The sequence below is a fragment of the Perna viridis genome, chromosome 6 (genome assembly GCF_037379345.1).
Source record: "Perna viridis isolate PV_CMFRI_1.1 ecotype Kerala chromosome 6, ASM3737934v1, whole genome shotgun sequence".
NCBI lineage: Eukaryota > Metazoa > Mollusca > Bivalvia > Mytilida > Mytilidae > Perna > Perna viridis.
The window spans coordinates 1,991,453-2,007,101 of record NC_142450.1 but is presented as its reverse complement, the minus strand read 5'-3'; the positions used below and the strand labels follow the sequence as shown (position 1 = coordinate 2,007,101).

At 31.0% G+C, this 15,649-nt stretch overlaps 1 protein-coding gene across 9 annotated transcripts in view; it reads right to left on the bottom strand.

Moving 5' to 3' along the window:
- The window catches only part of LOC148613191 (uncharacterized), a 164,652-nt gene that overhangs the window by 147,644 nt on the left and 1,359 nt on the right, over positions 1–15,649 (bottom strand). For 2 of the 9 annotated variants that reach the window (XM_088586416.1, XM_088586418.1), the window contains exons 1-3: positions 10,709–10,912; positions 8,724–8,944; positions 6,644–6,759 (exon numbers count right to left, since the gene is read on the bottom strand). In XM_088586416.1, the coding sequence (XP_088442542.1) occupies positions 6,644–6,759; positions 8,724–8,882 (275 nt within the window). In that variant the 5' untranslated portion in view covers positions 8,883–8,944; positions 10,709–10,912. Of the gene's footprint in view, positions 1–3,938; positions 4,005–6,643; positions 6,760–8,723; positions 8,945–10,708; positions 10,921–15,649 lie in introns of those variants that run through there. The other 7 variants (XM_088586413.1, XM_088586414.1, XM_088586420.1 and 4 more) reach the window with 6 other exon arrangements.

Below are 15,649 nucleotides of genomic sequence, written 5' to 3'. Positions count from 1 at the left end.
AAAATGGAGTTTCAAAATATCACCAGACTTAATGCACATACAACCAAAATCATATTAAAAAATGAACCTACTGAAATGTAAGGCCTTATGATTATATACCCATTCCATTATCACTAATCATCTTATACATTACACAACTTTAATGATCAAAATATATGCATTCCAGTGAACTAAATATTCTTCCTTTTTTGTACAATGTTTGATGTCTTTTATTTTTGCATTCCAAGAATTTGAAGATCTGGAAAAATCTTCTATCATTTAGGCAGTTTTTTTGTACTGGAGGAAGAAATAGCAAAAATTGAATTCCCTGCAAAAGTTTCCCACTATCAGAAATTACAGTGAAATTTGTCTACAACAAACCTCATCTGGACAGATGAAATTTGTTGGAGTGAACAGGGTTTTCAATCAAAACAGATTTAAAACATACTACAATGTTTTTGTAGATATTTTAGAAGATGTCTACACAGGTTTCTGGTATATTCAGGGTTCAGTCTAGACAGGTTTCTTGTATATTCCTGGTACAGTATAAACAGGTTTCTGGTATATTTCTGGTTCAATATAAACAGGTTTCTGGTATATTAAGGGTTGTGTAGACAGGTTTATGGTATATTCAAGGGTTCAGTCTAGACAAGTTTCTGGTATAGTCAGGGTTTAGTCTAGAGAGGTTACTGCTATACTCAGGGTTTAGTCTAGACAGGTTTGTGGAATATTCAGGGTTCAGTGTAGACAAGTTTCTGGTATATTTAGGGTTCAGTCTAGACAGGTTTATGGTATATTCAGCGGTTCAGTCTAGACAGGTTTCTGGTATAGTCAGGGTGAAGTCCAGATAGGTTACTGCTATATTCAGGGTTTAGTCTAGACAGGTTTGTGGTATATTCAAGGTTCAGTTTAGACAGATTTCACTGTTTATCAATCCAACCATTTGCAGTTGTGGATGCACATGGTCAATGTACTTTTTTAAAAAAGATTTTTTAGTTTAATATGATTTTAGGCTTTGTCTATTAGTATTAGGTATCTATTTGTACTCAATTTACATTAAACTTTATCAATATTGCACTGTTATGTTGCTATATTGTTGACGCCTCGACCAATGGGAATATGTGAAACTTATTGTTGAAATTTGGAATTATTCTGTAATTAAGAAAATTACCAAAAATAAATTTGTAAAACTAACTCTTACTAAGGGGGTTAGTTATGCTGGTATGACTAAGAGGTAGGGTCAGGAGGATAATAAAATTCAAGGAAACTTACTAACCCCCTTTAGTTATGACAGCATGACTAACCCACTAAGTAGGAGTAAGTTTAATAAATAATTTTTTTACTTATTTTCCTAAATCCAAAATAGTTTCGAATTCAAATAATACCTTGTTCGAATAACACACACAAACCTTCTGTGTTAAAATTTTAAACAATCACATCCTAACTGCTGACAGAAAGATTTTAAGCTATTTATGTTTTGACAGAGACATGTGTAGGACATCATTGATGATTCGTCCCTATAAGTTCTTTAAATCCCTACACCAAGTATGCAAAGTAACTATATTTGTATCTTGCACCTATTAACTACTTATCATTTCAGCATTATTTGGATTGAAAATGGAGGCAAACTGGTTTTAATGAATTACAAAATACAGACACAGTTTTTCTCTACTTTATTTTTAAAATAGCAATTTAAAGACCTTCAATCGTGAATTATATATCATGTACATAGTCGTTTATTCTAAATCATCATTTTATGGTAATGAAATTTCGCAGGTGCAGATCACATTCAAAGTTTTAAAGATGACAACTGAAACAAAATCAATGAGCTGCTTAGAACTATTCAAACTGTGAACAAATTGGAATGTTAACACAACTATTAAAAACAAGTAGAAAATTAGAAATGGCGTTATGGATGCCTTTGACGTCATTGCAAACAACAGGTCAAGCATCCAATTTTAGCAATATTTTGCAACTTAAATTAGAAAAGTCTGCCCTCAATCTGAATTTTATTACTCTACAACCTTACTAAAGATTGAAACCTAGTTACATGTAAGAGTAAGGAGTTTATTCCATTGTACAACAAGGACAATATAACTCCTACCCTAAATGTTCACCTCAAAATGTAAAAATTAAAAACAAACATGAATTCAAAACCCAACTAATCCTATCACTTGATTCTATTAAAATTAAATATGTATTTATCAAGTTTAGAAAATAAAACTTTGAAATACTTTAGATAATGTTTACAAGTGTAAAGTTTACTTTTTGAAAGAATGAATGGGAAAAAGTTTATGGGACTGTGTTTAAAGTAAATATTTTATATTTGAAGACTACAGATAGCAATACATGTATTGTATTTTTTACTCAGTCTCTGGAGCATATAAAGTGTTAGTTCTAATCCTTATATCATTAAAACATACAAAAGTCTGACAGGTTAACAACTGTGTAGCAAGATATGTTCACAATAAGAATATTACCACGGATAACTATAGTTTAAAAAACAGAGTATCTAACACCACTGTGAGTGCAATTAAGGAAGAAAAATCTCAGACACCCAATGGTAAAATTTAAAGCCCTCTAATAAGCCTCTTTCGAGCTTGAGAGCACTGAAATCTTACCCAAAGGATGAAATTTCCTAGTCATGCATTTTTTTGTCATGTTTGATTCTTTTTTTCTGGACCATCCCTGCAATTTTGAGTGATTTTGCTACTAATTTCTAAAAATAAGTTTTCTGAAGTTATTTATGATACACTTTAAATTTTGCTACAAGGACAACAGCATAGTCTCATAAAAAAAGAAATATGTGATTAAAATAAAAAATTTACCATAACAAACTAGATATGTGTAAAAAGGTAATATGGCCATACACTGAACAACTAAAGAAGTAAATTGAAAAGCTTCTGGAATATAGTTTTTTTTAACTTGGTTTCCTTATTTTCAAACTTTAATGTTTAAAAAACATTGTGCATTTGTGTAACATATAATCAGTTTCTTTATTAAGGGACTAGGACCTTTCTGAAATGATTTCAAGGTGTGTTTAATTGTGTAATATTTTTATTACACTAATCAGTTATAAAAGGGGGAGGAATGTGATCACACCGAAGTACTTTGACCCCTCCCCCCACCTGTCCCAAGTCAGGAGTTTCTGTATGTCTTGCATCTTTTTTGTTTTCACTTTAGTTTATTTTTTGTGTTGCTGGAGTATAAAGAGTATAAATACTATTTCGTCGTACCTGTGTATCATGTTGTTTAGGGGACAGCTGATGTCTGCCCAGTGGTGTGAGGGTTTCCTTGTTATTCACTCCAGACACATGGATGGCTTTCAGTTGACATTTTTTTCATAAAAATTCACTTGGTCTGGTAGAAAATTTGGATCTTTTTAGTTACTCATGTGGGAGAAAAGTGGACAAAAGATTCCTTCTGGTGATCTCAGAAAGAATTTTTATAAGTCTGCCAAACAACTGATAAAAATGTAACCTGTGTAAACCAAAAATCTGCTAAAAAGTTCCTTCATATCATTTTCAATACATTAAACAGAATTGAAACCGAAGCATTAGAGCATTATATGAGAAAACAGATACTAAATAGAAAAGCTTTATTTCACATTAAATATTGATGAGAGTAAACTTTAAAATATATCATGTTTGTATATTGAGCATTAAAATTTTAGATTTTTACAAGTTGTGTTAGTGTATTTTTAACTATTTTACAATGAAACAAAAGGAATGAAAGCTTCCATAAAGTTGAAAAAAAAAGTATTATTGTAAACAAGTCTAGTTTTACAATATTACATAATTAACACCTATCATTAAAACTATTAATGTAAATTTGTCAATACTGAAAGTCTTAATAGAAAATGTTTTTTCTTTACATCAGAGATTTTACAAATACCCTAGCAGGATAAAACTGAAAAAAGAAAAAAAATCTTCAAATTTGACTACAGAATGATAATTTACCTCAAAATCTAAGTTATCCAGTCCATTTCAATCATTCTTATAAGACTTTTTTACTTCATTCATTTTTATCCATTTCAGATCTTTTAGTACTTAAGTCCTATGGTAAAGATGCAACTTCACAAAGAACAACCCATCATATATTGAATATTCTCATTCTCAGAATAATTGTCAATTTAGTTGTAGTCATAAATTTCCTAAAATCAGGTGAATTTAAAGACCATAATAAGTTTACTATAGATCAAGCATTGAACCAGGTAAATACTAAAATTAGGCCTGGTCTTTTAAAGTGGAGAAGAAAATAGCCATACACAGCTGCATAAAATTGCAAATGATCTTACAGAAAAATGATTAAAATACAATCAATATTATAAGTTTTTTTTAACTTTTTCAAATGACTGGAAGGTTCTTACTGAATCCATATTTCATGGTTGTAAATCTCAGTGAAATTCATCAGTTATATTTGAGGTAAAATTTCTTGGTGATGGATTTGACTTCCCATTTTGATACAATAAAGTTTTTGTTTTGAATACTTCTTGTATACAATTAATTTTCCAATTTAGATTTTCCTAAAAATTTGATTCTAACGCTGCTGATGAGAGTTTACTGCATAAAGCATGGGTAGGACACATTAATTGGAATATGTGATCAGTGCATTTAATATTTATTTGGATTCACTTTATAATTCATTTTTTCATTTGATGAAGACTGTGCTAAAATTAGCTAAAAAGCTATTTAAGTTGTATATAAACTTATTGTCTGGACACAGTACACACTTAATGAAGTCTGCATAATTTTATACAATTTAAAGAAAGATAACAGTCTGTATCCAGCTGTATCTGGGACTAAAAACTATTTGGAGGTATTAAATTTTTGTCTTGGTCAAATGAGCTTTATATTAAGCATAAAAAATCAATCCAACATTTCAACTAATACCTACAGGAAAAGAAATTTTGAGTACAGCTCATTATTTGGTTGTTTTTTTAAGATATTCACAATTTGAAGGGGCCAATTGTTAGGAAAACATATAATTTTCTTTTAGATGAAGGGGCCATATCCAGTAAGAAAGTAAGAGACCTCTGGCTTTCCCAACCCCTGAATACCAGTTAGTACCAATTCAACCATACTATAGTCGGCGTCACATAAATAACATACTGTTAAAATTTGAATAAAAATATTTTCTACGACTTTATTGACACCTACCGTCGTTTAAATTGTCTTAAATGACTTGCTCATTCGTTTAGCCAAACGGCTTCTCCCTAAACATTGAATCGTTAAATTCCGGTCAGATTTTAATTCTAGGTGGCAATATTTACATTGTAAAAAGTCGGCCATGTTTACAGTGATCGGGTTGCTAGGAGATGTTGTTTACGTTTAAATGGTTTGTCCAAAAACCGAAGAACCCAGAATGCAATTCGGCGTTATTTCGGATATCTCGGATTTATTTTACACGAACAACGTATAATACCGAGAAGTTGATCAAGCAGACGATTGTCACCGGAGTTCGACGGGAACTTACGCACTTCGTTTGTAAACAAATCGTCCCGTAAAAACCAACATGGCGGATATTAGTATGGGATTTTCCCGTAAGGATTTGTTACGCATGATTTAAGCTAATAAGCGACTTGTTTTTGAGAAGCTGTTTGGCTAAACGAATGAGCAAGTCATTTAAGACAATTTAAACGGCGGTTGGTGTCAATAAAGTCGTAGAAAATATTTTTATTCAAATTTTAACAGTATGTTATTTATGTGACGCCGAGTATAGGTAAACACTTGACAAAATGGTTTGATCTCCCAAACAGTTATGTTTGCATTATAGATCCATCTGTTTTATTAGAAATTCAAGACATGAAATTGTCCCATAAATTACCCTTCCCACAATCATATTCGTCTAACTCCCACCAATATAAACTTTTATGACGATCAATTCAAACATGGAAGGAAAACGACAAATTTATTCCAAAACCAAAATTGTGTTTTCCTTTAAAATTCAAACTTTTGATTTATTGTCACTGCAAGGTTAAATCTACTAATATAAATTGTATTACATTGTAACAAATCTTGATTTACATAAAAAAAAACCAGCTGATTTTTAATAACTTTCTTCCTTGTTGTCACAAATGTAAACACAAGAAAATTTACAACACGATTTACATAACATCTTGCTTTCTAGCTTTAACAGAATTTTTGGTAAAATAAAAAAATCATTAAAATCTTAAGTCAAATTTTGTTTTAAAAATTGATGCTGTAGCAGTGAAAGAAATCAGCAGTAGACCTAGTCTATGTAAAATTAAGCAGGTCTATGATAAAATTGGCCCCATTTCCTTGGTCTACATAAAACTATGGTTGGTCCATGTTGACCAAAAATAAGTTTCTAACACGGTTGTAGCTGAGTATTTCAACCTGTCTGCATTAAAAATTTGTAGCCTGTAGCAAGATTAGTAATTCCGAAGTAAGTTGATTACTGTTTTAAGCCCTTTGGCAGGTATTTCACGCATATCATTTTTTTTTATTGTGCTAGCCCACTGAAGTAACAGCCTTTAAGTTGGCATGTTGTCCAAATTTATCCTGACTCCAAGTAAACCATTCATCTCTATCACATACATGTATATGCAAAATGACCCAGCTAGAAATTGACGCTGAACATCTAAACGCAAGGTGAGCCAAAACATTTTGAAACTTTTAGAATAAAATCTGTCATCACTTACTTTCTTTTACGTATAGAATAAATCCATTGCTTCATCTTACTTCTGTACACTGTGATGGTTATATTCTCTCCTTCTTCAGTAAAGAGTCTCTCAAGACTCTGCAGATCATCATCATTCTAAATATAATTTATAATATTGAGATAGATCACAGAACATTTAAGATTTTCTTCATTTTCTCTAAGATAACCTTGGATATTATATATGTACATACTTTAGAATTTTAATTAAAAAAAAAACTGAAATGAATTTCATTTTGGTGTAATTGAGCCCCAATATGGAATATTCCATATTTCGTCAACTACTAAAAGATAGGCCTACAGAATTTCATAAAAATTATTTCCAATATGTTGTTAAAGTATGTGTACGACATTCTGTTTTATTTCAGACATGATTTTAGGAATTTAACAAGTAAAGCAGAAATGGACAAAATCCAAAGTAAAAAAAGAAATGTAATAGTAAAATCCAATTTTGAAAAAAGGGGAATTCAGTTTTAAAGCATGAAGAAAACATGTCCCATATTTTATAAAGAAAATAAAGGTCAGACTATTTTTTAAAAAATATAAGATTGCTACACATTTCCATATTTCCCTTGTCACCATAAAGTACAAAAGCCCCATAACTTCTGTAAAATTTGTCAATCAAATGGGAAATATAAATCCTTTAAAAAATTGAACAAAGTCCTTAGAGTGAAACAGAGGAGTTGCTTCCAAATGTGTGATGAATGGACATGCAGACACTTGTATTTCTATTTCCACTTCAGTGTTGCACAAAATTACATTTCAAATGTACATTTTCTTGCAAATTATCTCCCCTTTTAATTATTTTTTCATAAATAATATAATATAACTATATAAAGTTTTATGTAAAAACTAAAACCCCCTAATTATTTTTTTACACCATATAAACACTACATGCTCATTGAATATTCATACTTCAATACAAATATGCAAAATGACAAAAAAAGATGGTCCCTGTAATAAGTATGATCTACAGTTCTTTATCTCAATGAAGAATATTTTATATGTTTTTTGTAAAAAAAAAAAGCTCATGAAGGGCTATTTATGCTCCCCACTTAAGTAACCATATGGTCAAAATAAAAACAAAGTCATCTAACAGGAAGTTGATGCCACTTCTGGCATTCTGAAAATAAATCCAATCATGTGGCATACCCATATAATGGGGTATAGTAAAGGCCTCATGATCATCTTTTAATGGGTAAATTAAGGCTCGCAATTTCAAAATGTCTGAAAACACCTATCAAACTTAAGTCTGACAAATCTATAGACAATACTGAAATTGTATTTATTTTCGTAGTTGTTTTAATTTTTGTGAAATTCTGTCATGTGAACATTTTCGCAGGTATCAATTTTTTGCAGATTCAAATAATGAAAAGGCTTATTCAGTGCTGAAAATCAACTTCATGGGCATTATTTTTTGCACTTTTATTTTCCCTGCAAAAATAGCAAAAATTAGTTCACTGTGAAAATTATTATTTTACAGCATTACTAGTTAATAGATACATGATTGATACATGTACGTCAAATATTGTTACATTACATGAAAAGAGTGTGAGATATTATCATTTCTTTTTTTTATCACTTTCATTTAGTCGTCCCGAAAATTCAAACATCTCTTTAGTCACTACACACAATTTGATCATGCAAAAGAAAGCACTGGCAGTACCAAACAAAAGTTCAAGAGACTTCCCTAAAATCAAACAGAGGTACATTTGTATTAAAACTAGCCAGACTAACTCAATACGATATTTGCCAGACTGTAACAGATTCTCACTGTATAACATCAGAAACTTCCAGCAATCAAATTTAAGAGGAAATACTTGCTAAATGCAAGTTGAAATTCAATTTTGCTAGTAGAAATTATTTCCACTTGCTCAAATTTGCTGGTGGAATTATGTATATCATATAGGTAAAGTCCAGTAATAATTGAAAAAACTTAAAATTTAGTGAGTGTAAATTTTCAGTACATGCTAAATTTAGCTAGTGGAAAAAATTCCAAAATTCAACCCCTGAAGTCTCCCCGAAATCAATAACACTATAAGAAATCTTTCTCTACTAAATACCTCACTAATGGCACTAGAAGTCAGCTTAAGGTACTCTATCAAACTTGACACAGGGACGGCTCCGTCTTTTCTCACATCACATGCTAAAAACAAACTATCAATAAGATCATCTTCTGTCAGTGGCTGTGACAGGCTCAATTCTTCTCCTGAGGAATTCATGTCATTATTGTTGACATCATCTATTTAACAGGTTGTGAAACATGGTCAGAAAAGGGTTGAATCTGAAACAATTACATGTATCAAATCATGTTAAAAATTGGAATGCACCCTAGCATTAAGAATGAATTAACATGGCTGAGGGGTTCAAATTAGCAGTGGTATTCCTGACTTTCATTGTAGGACTTAAAGTATCAGTCTCTGTAAGAATCAGGCAGTAGGTGAAACATGGAATGAAAAAAACCACCGTTTTGAAAGTTTCATTTAACTATTTGCACCATCTTAATCAAGGAAAAAAGACAAGATTTTCCGCATCATGTTGCTAATTGAGTTATAATTTGATTCAAATACACTGAAAATTAACATTTCAAGGACAGATAACTCTGAGCATATCCAGTGAACCAAAGATCAAATAATGGTAATATCAATTAGAGAAAGCATCCTCGAGTGAAATTATATTTTCAGATCAGTGGGTTTTTGACATGCATGATTCAGATTTTCAATTTTTTTGCCTGAATCTTACAAAATCTTTCACTTAATTATTTCATATACCCAGGTGTGGGACCTGCACTATTGTCACTGACACTTTACTGAGAACTTTTGAGATTACTCAAGTGGACCATCGATTAGAAACTTGAAAAAGCCCAGGACCAAATTTCTGACAGACACAAGTTGTGAAGATCACAAGATCCTAAAAGGGAGGGGGGCTAGCAGTTTTTGGATTTCAATTTTCTGACCCCCCAAATAAAACTGCCAGGCATTGCCTAGAAACAAATGGTTGTTCTCTTACTCCTTTGTACCGATTACCTGTAAAACAACTGATATGTGGAACTAACACAGTCATTTTTCATAAATATGGAAAGTATGCCAATTTAGCAAGTTTTGGAGAAGGATGGAACCCTCCAATAAACGACAACCTGGTTGGCAGTATCATTAGGAAAAGGAGGATGCATAAATATTTTTCTTGGTAACTGAAAAATATTTCACTCACTAAGTACCTAAATGGTTTTAGATAAGTTATTTACAAGCACTGAAGAACATACCACAGCCCTTATACATTTTGTAAATCAAATATTTGAATTTGAAGACTACTGCTGTCCAATGCTCCAAAAGGATAGTAAAATGAGACCAGTCTGTCAGATTGGAAAGTTACTTCCCTTTGCTTAAAATTTAAAAAAAACAAAGTCAAAGTCTGGAATATGAAAAAGGATTATTATAGTCATGGAAATATACGATCTACAGTTTCAGAATTTTAAAATCACATCACTGTCATACCAAAATCAAAAGACCATCTTTAATAAGGCAGACATGTTTCTATTGACTTTAAATCCAAACATACATGTAATACAAGGGTGGAATTTAAGGTGAAATACTTTCTAAATACAACTTAAAAGTCAATGTTATAATTAGAAATTATTTTCACTTGCTAAAATTTGCTTTTGGAATTCTATATGTATCATAAGTATAGGTCCGGAATAACCCCAGAAACTTAGATTTCGCAAGTGTAAATTTTCAGTACTTGCTAAATTTGGCTGGTGGAAAAATTTCTTCAATTCAATCCCTGTATTATACCGTGTACACATGTGAAAAGTATGTTTACGCAACTCCCATATTTACTATGCTGCTTGACAGCAAAAAAAGCAGCAGTATGGTAAAACCCATTAAAAAAATCATGTATAATTTAACCTCCATATAATTGGAGTAGTAAAAAATTGTCTGTTATAACTAGTACAATATATACATACAAAATGTATTTTGGTTCATGTACAATACTTGAAAAATTATATTATAAAAATACTTTATTCATCTGAACCTATAGTCATATTTACCATATACAGATCTAGAATACAAAGAACCATCAACTATATATATTCCATAATTATTACTCTTATTAAAGTCCAATTATGAAATCCAAAATTTCTAAAATTGGCCGAGGGACATCCCCAAAAACCAGAAATCACTTGAAAATATTACTTCAATTTGTAAAACTTTATCCAACAGTTATAAGTCTTATTTAGTACATCCCACAACTATATTTAACACAAGGGTTTCATTTCCTGTAATTGAAGACTATAAAATGACACTAAGTAATTCAATTATTTCAATGTTAGTGCAATTACAAGACCCAATAGATATTTCAACATTGATAATCGTTGTCTTCTTGTTTAGTGTGATTACAAGGTGTAAATTATTGAACACATATAATTTCCCCAATCAATCATTCAGAAAACTGTAATTAGATTAGTTTAAGCTTAGTATCTATGTAGTATTGATCAGAGGATAGCAAAACAAGGGAAGTTACTTAACAACTACACTTAGTGCATTCAACCATTACTTTTTGGGGTTGTTCCGATAAAACATACGACGGACTGGGGAAGGTGGTTTTATTCCTTGTATATGGTTGGGTGATTAGGGTTCTTAACAAAGTATAGAGTTTAATACAAAACATCATTAGTACTTCTATGGGTGACTCCACAGGTAAAACTGCCTTCACCAGTCTCATATCTTTTAATAGAACAGCCCTTAACAGCATCCATCAGGAATGATTTTATGGGTCAACAAAGTGAAAATGGGAAAAAAATGGAAGTAAAATATACAGAAATAAAAAAGGTTTGTAATGGTAAAACAGCAGAATTTCGTTAAAAAGCAGAACAAAGTCATGTCTGATCCATGCATCTCAATGAGAATTTTTTATTTTCAACTACAGGATAGCCTGTTTAATCCATTTTAATAATTTCAGAACCTTGTATCTTCAAACATACAGTGTTCTAGGATTCCCATTACCTGTTACCCAATGTGAGCGAGTTTTCAGGTCTGGAAAGTCCTTTGGGAGCCTTTGGTTACCCGTGGGAAAGTCAGTTTTAATGTTTGGGTATGTTGAAAACGAGTCCTTACTTTGCCGACCTGTGGCAATTATTTCTGAATTTATTTCAGCAGAATTTTAGTTTTATTCTTTAGAAAACATGATTGTTTTGTTTTGTTTTTTTATTCATCACGATCCTTTCAGTGCTTGTAATTAGATCTTTCTTCCAATGAAGTCAAACATTTTGTGATGTGAAAACAATAATTTTTGATTGGAAAACGGTAAAATAAGAAAATCAGGATTTTAAAATTCGTAGTTTTGAACAGAGGGATAGTTTCTTTCATCAATATATATTTGTTTGAAAATAAATATGAAATGCATTGAGAGGAGAGGGGGTACCTGAGCCTAAGAAAAGTGACTAAGGGGTAAAAGCCATAAAAATGTAAAGTTGCCATCAAGGGTCTGGAAACGGTAAAAAAGCCAGCCATTGACCGACAAGTTTTGCAAATGACCGACAACCATTTTCCAATATCAGACATAAAAATATTGTCAAACCTAATAAATTACAGTCTGCGTGGTTTTTATTAGTGTATAAACATCCTGTCTACCTGTCTCTTAATTGTTTATTGGAAATGAATTGACAAGTGTGTGTCAATTTTAGCCGATGTGCAGCCACCTGTGTTTTTACCTGTAACTGATTAGTTGATTGCATAATTGAATTAACGGTACACATGCAGCCCCATTGCGTATACGAATTACTTGAAATGACTTGGAAAATTTTCATACACTTATTAGCTGATTAATTGACAAAAAGGTTGACAAGGCCATCATTTTCCCCCCGATCTTTCAGAGGTAACCAAAGCACACGAAACTGAAACTACAGACCAGAAACTATGTAGTTTGTAATTATGAACTCATCGACTGAATTGTTTTAACACAGGAGTCAACAGATCATTTAAATCAATATACAAATTGTATTCACGAATTTCTTTTATAATCAACTTTTTTTTCATCACTCAGAAGTTTTTGGCTGTTTGCCTACGTGATGAAAAAGTCCGAGAGACACAATGTTTTGTTTACATGTTAAAACATCCATGTGTGGTCGAAACCAAACTCGTTCACTCACTCTGATATTTTGTAAAAGACAGAGTATGTGATGAAATAACACAATGTGAAATATTTATCTTAAAATAACTACACAAAGTTTTTTTTTTATATGTTTATTTTCAATCTGATCATGAAGTTTGATCAAATGTCTGGCTTGGGCTGTCAAAATTTCCAAACCCTTGGTTCCTATACAAGTTTTTAACATAGTTATGCCCAGCAATGTTTTTAAATACAAAACTAAATGTTTGAAAGGTGGGAAATTCAAAATAAAAATGGATTACCATAGTTTTGGGTTCACATCCTCAAAAGAGGTAGAGTCCCCCTCTAATGAAGAATCAAAAATTGTTATTGCCTTAATATGTATGTGTATTCATTTGTAAGAACCAGACAGTAAAAATACACAGTGTGGGAAGCCATTTTTTTTTTCAACTTGTCATTCTGGCCAGTGGAATATTGATCTTGCTAGCCGAATAGAAATTCAACAAGCCAAATTTTTGGGTTTTTTTTTTTCTGTACTATCATCTTTTTCTCTTGGATTTGACTATCTTCTGCCTTTCTTTTTCCTTCTTCAACTATCTTTTCATTTGTTTTTAAATTTATCAAAAACTTTTCCATTTTCAAATATTCCCTCCCATTGAAGTTTTTCTTGTACTTCACAATAACAAAATGAGTACTCCATTTCTGAACTAAAATTATATTTCAACAGATTCATCATTATGAAACAAGAAAATGTTTATCATTTGCTTCTTGTCCATTTTCATTTTGACAATAAACAACTAATTTGCAAGGTAACATGTCATAAATTACCAAGATAATTTCGTTAGACTACTAATACAAGATCAGGAACGTTGCGTAGGTTTTGGCACATCCCATTATTAAAAAAAAAAAGTTCCAAATTCATGTTTCACTTGCATTTCTTTATTTACAAAAATCTGTAAAACTAATATAAGGTGTTCATTATGACAGATAAATAATAATCAAAAACAATCAGCAATCAGCTAACTGGGTTTTTTGTGATGGCTGACAATTCCAAAGTTGATCCTATTTTCATGTATTCCCATTTTATGGATAGCCAATTGTTTGTCAATGTCAAATTTCTATGTCTACTGGACAATATCTTTAACGGTTCATGTCTAAATTTTGAAGAATCACGTATGTCAACTCTGTGTAAGTAACAGAAGTACAGTGATCAAATTTAAGGGGAAATACTTAATGAATGCAAGTTGAAATTCAATTTTGCCAGTAGAAATTATTTCCACTTGCTAAAATTTGCTAGTGGAATTCTATATGTCATATAGGTGAAGTCCAGAAATAACCCCAAAAACTTAAATTTAGCGAGTGTTAATTTTCAGTACTTGCTATTAAAATTTAACTAGTAGAAAAAATTCTAAAATTCAATTCCTGAAGTATTTTTAATTCAAAAATTCAATTATCTTCATTATATCTTTCTGAAAATGGAATAATCCCAAATAGTTATTGAAATACTATTCAATTAAAACAAAAATGATTTTCTGTAACTTTCTAGGAATTAATCCATTCATCATAAAACTTTAGCCAACACTAAAATTCATGTTTATTAAGTTTTCACATTTCTTTTTGTTGTCGCAAATTGCGACACTGGCGAAGCCCAGCGCAACCCCTGTTTTTGTTTTGCATATATACATGTATCTGATATAAAATATTTTTGAAATATTATCCAAGTATGCACAAGTACAAAAAAAGTGTAGATTATAAATTACAGAATTCCTTTTGAACTTGTATATTTACAACAAACATGTAATCACACTAAGCAAAATTTAGATAACATAAAAATAAACAATATTTCCTGTCCAGGTAAATATTAATTTACCTGAAGATAATTTCATTAATAGCACTTAAATGCCTGACTGACCAACTGCTGGTGTTCAGGTCATTAAATGCCCATGATTTATGACCTGCAACAAAACCTCCAGCATTTATCAGTGTATGCATGTATGCGTGAAGTTGCAATGTAAAATGATCTTGTCAAATAGTTTACCAGAACAAAAAATATACAAGTACATGTAACTTTTCCTTCTTCTACATTATACTAATTACTAAGGCAACTATTCGTCTTTAACCTGCAGAAATGAGTTCACTTGTGTTATAATACCAAAAAACTATTACTAGTACAAAATATATATTATTAGTATAAGGGCAGGTACTTGGAAATTTAAAATACATACATGTATACATGGACTTTGGGTAAATGTTTTCATAAGATATTTTTCCTAAATTTTGTTTATAAGAAATCAGGTTAAACATTCTCATATTTGATCTGGTTACACATGAGATTGATGACTTTCTCCCAAGACTTTTCTGAAAACTCAATGTTTTGTTTACACTGTTCTTGTGATTTGCCCAAGCTAAGTTCCAAGTCAGAGACAAAACAAAAAATCAGCACTAACATTTGTCTTAAATAAAGAACCAGGAAACTGTCAGAACGCAGGATAATGCACTTTAATCCCACAGCAGCTACATGATAAAGTTCCCTTCTTTTAATATAGGAGAGTTTGCCAATTTCATTAGTGATGTCATATTCACTATATTGCATATTATTAAATCATAAGCAATTGACAATTTCATAGAATCTTAATTTGTAAAACTGTACAACTTTATTATTTTGTATACGATTTTGGTTCTGTAAAATGTTTCCTTTAGATAAAATAATTCATATTTTTTATGTAAACTAGTGCTCTTATTACTTGAAAAATAAATTTGCAATGATAATAATATGTAAACCTCTATTTTCATATAAAATATTGTTGTAATTTTATATTCATAAAGCCTAATTACTGAATATCCAGTGATCGAATTGAAGGGGAAATACTTGCTAAATGCA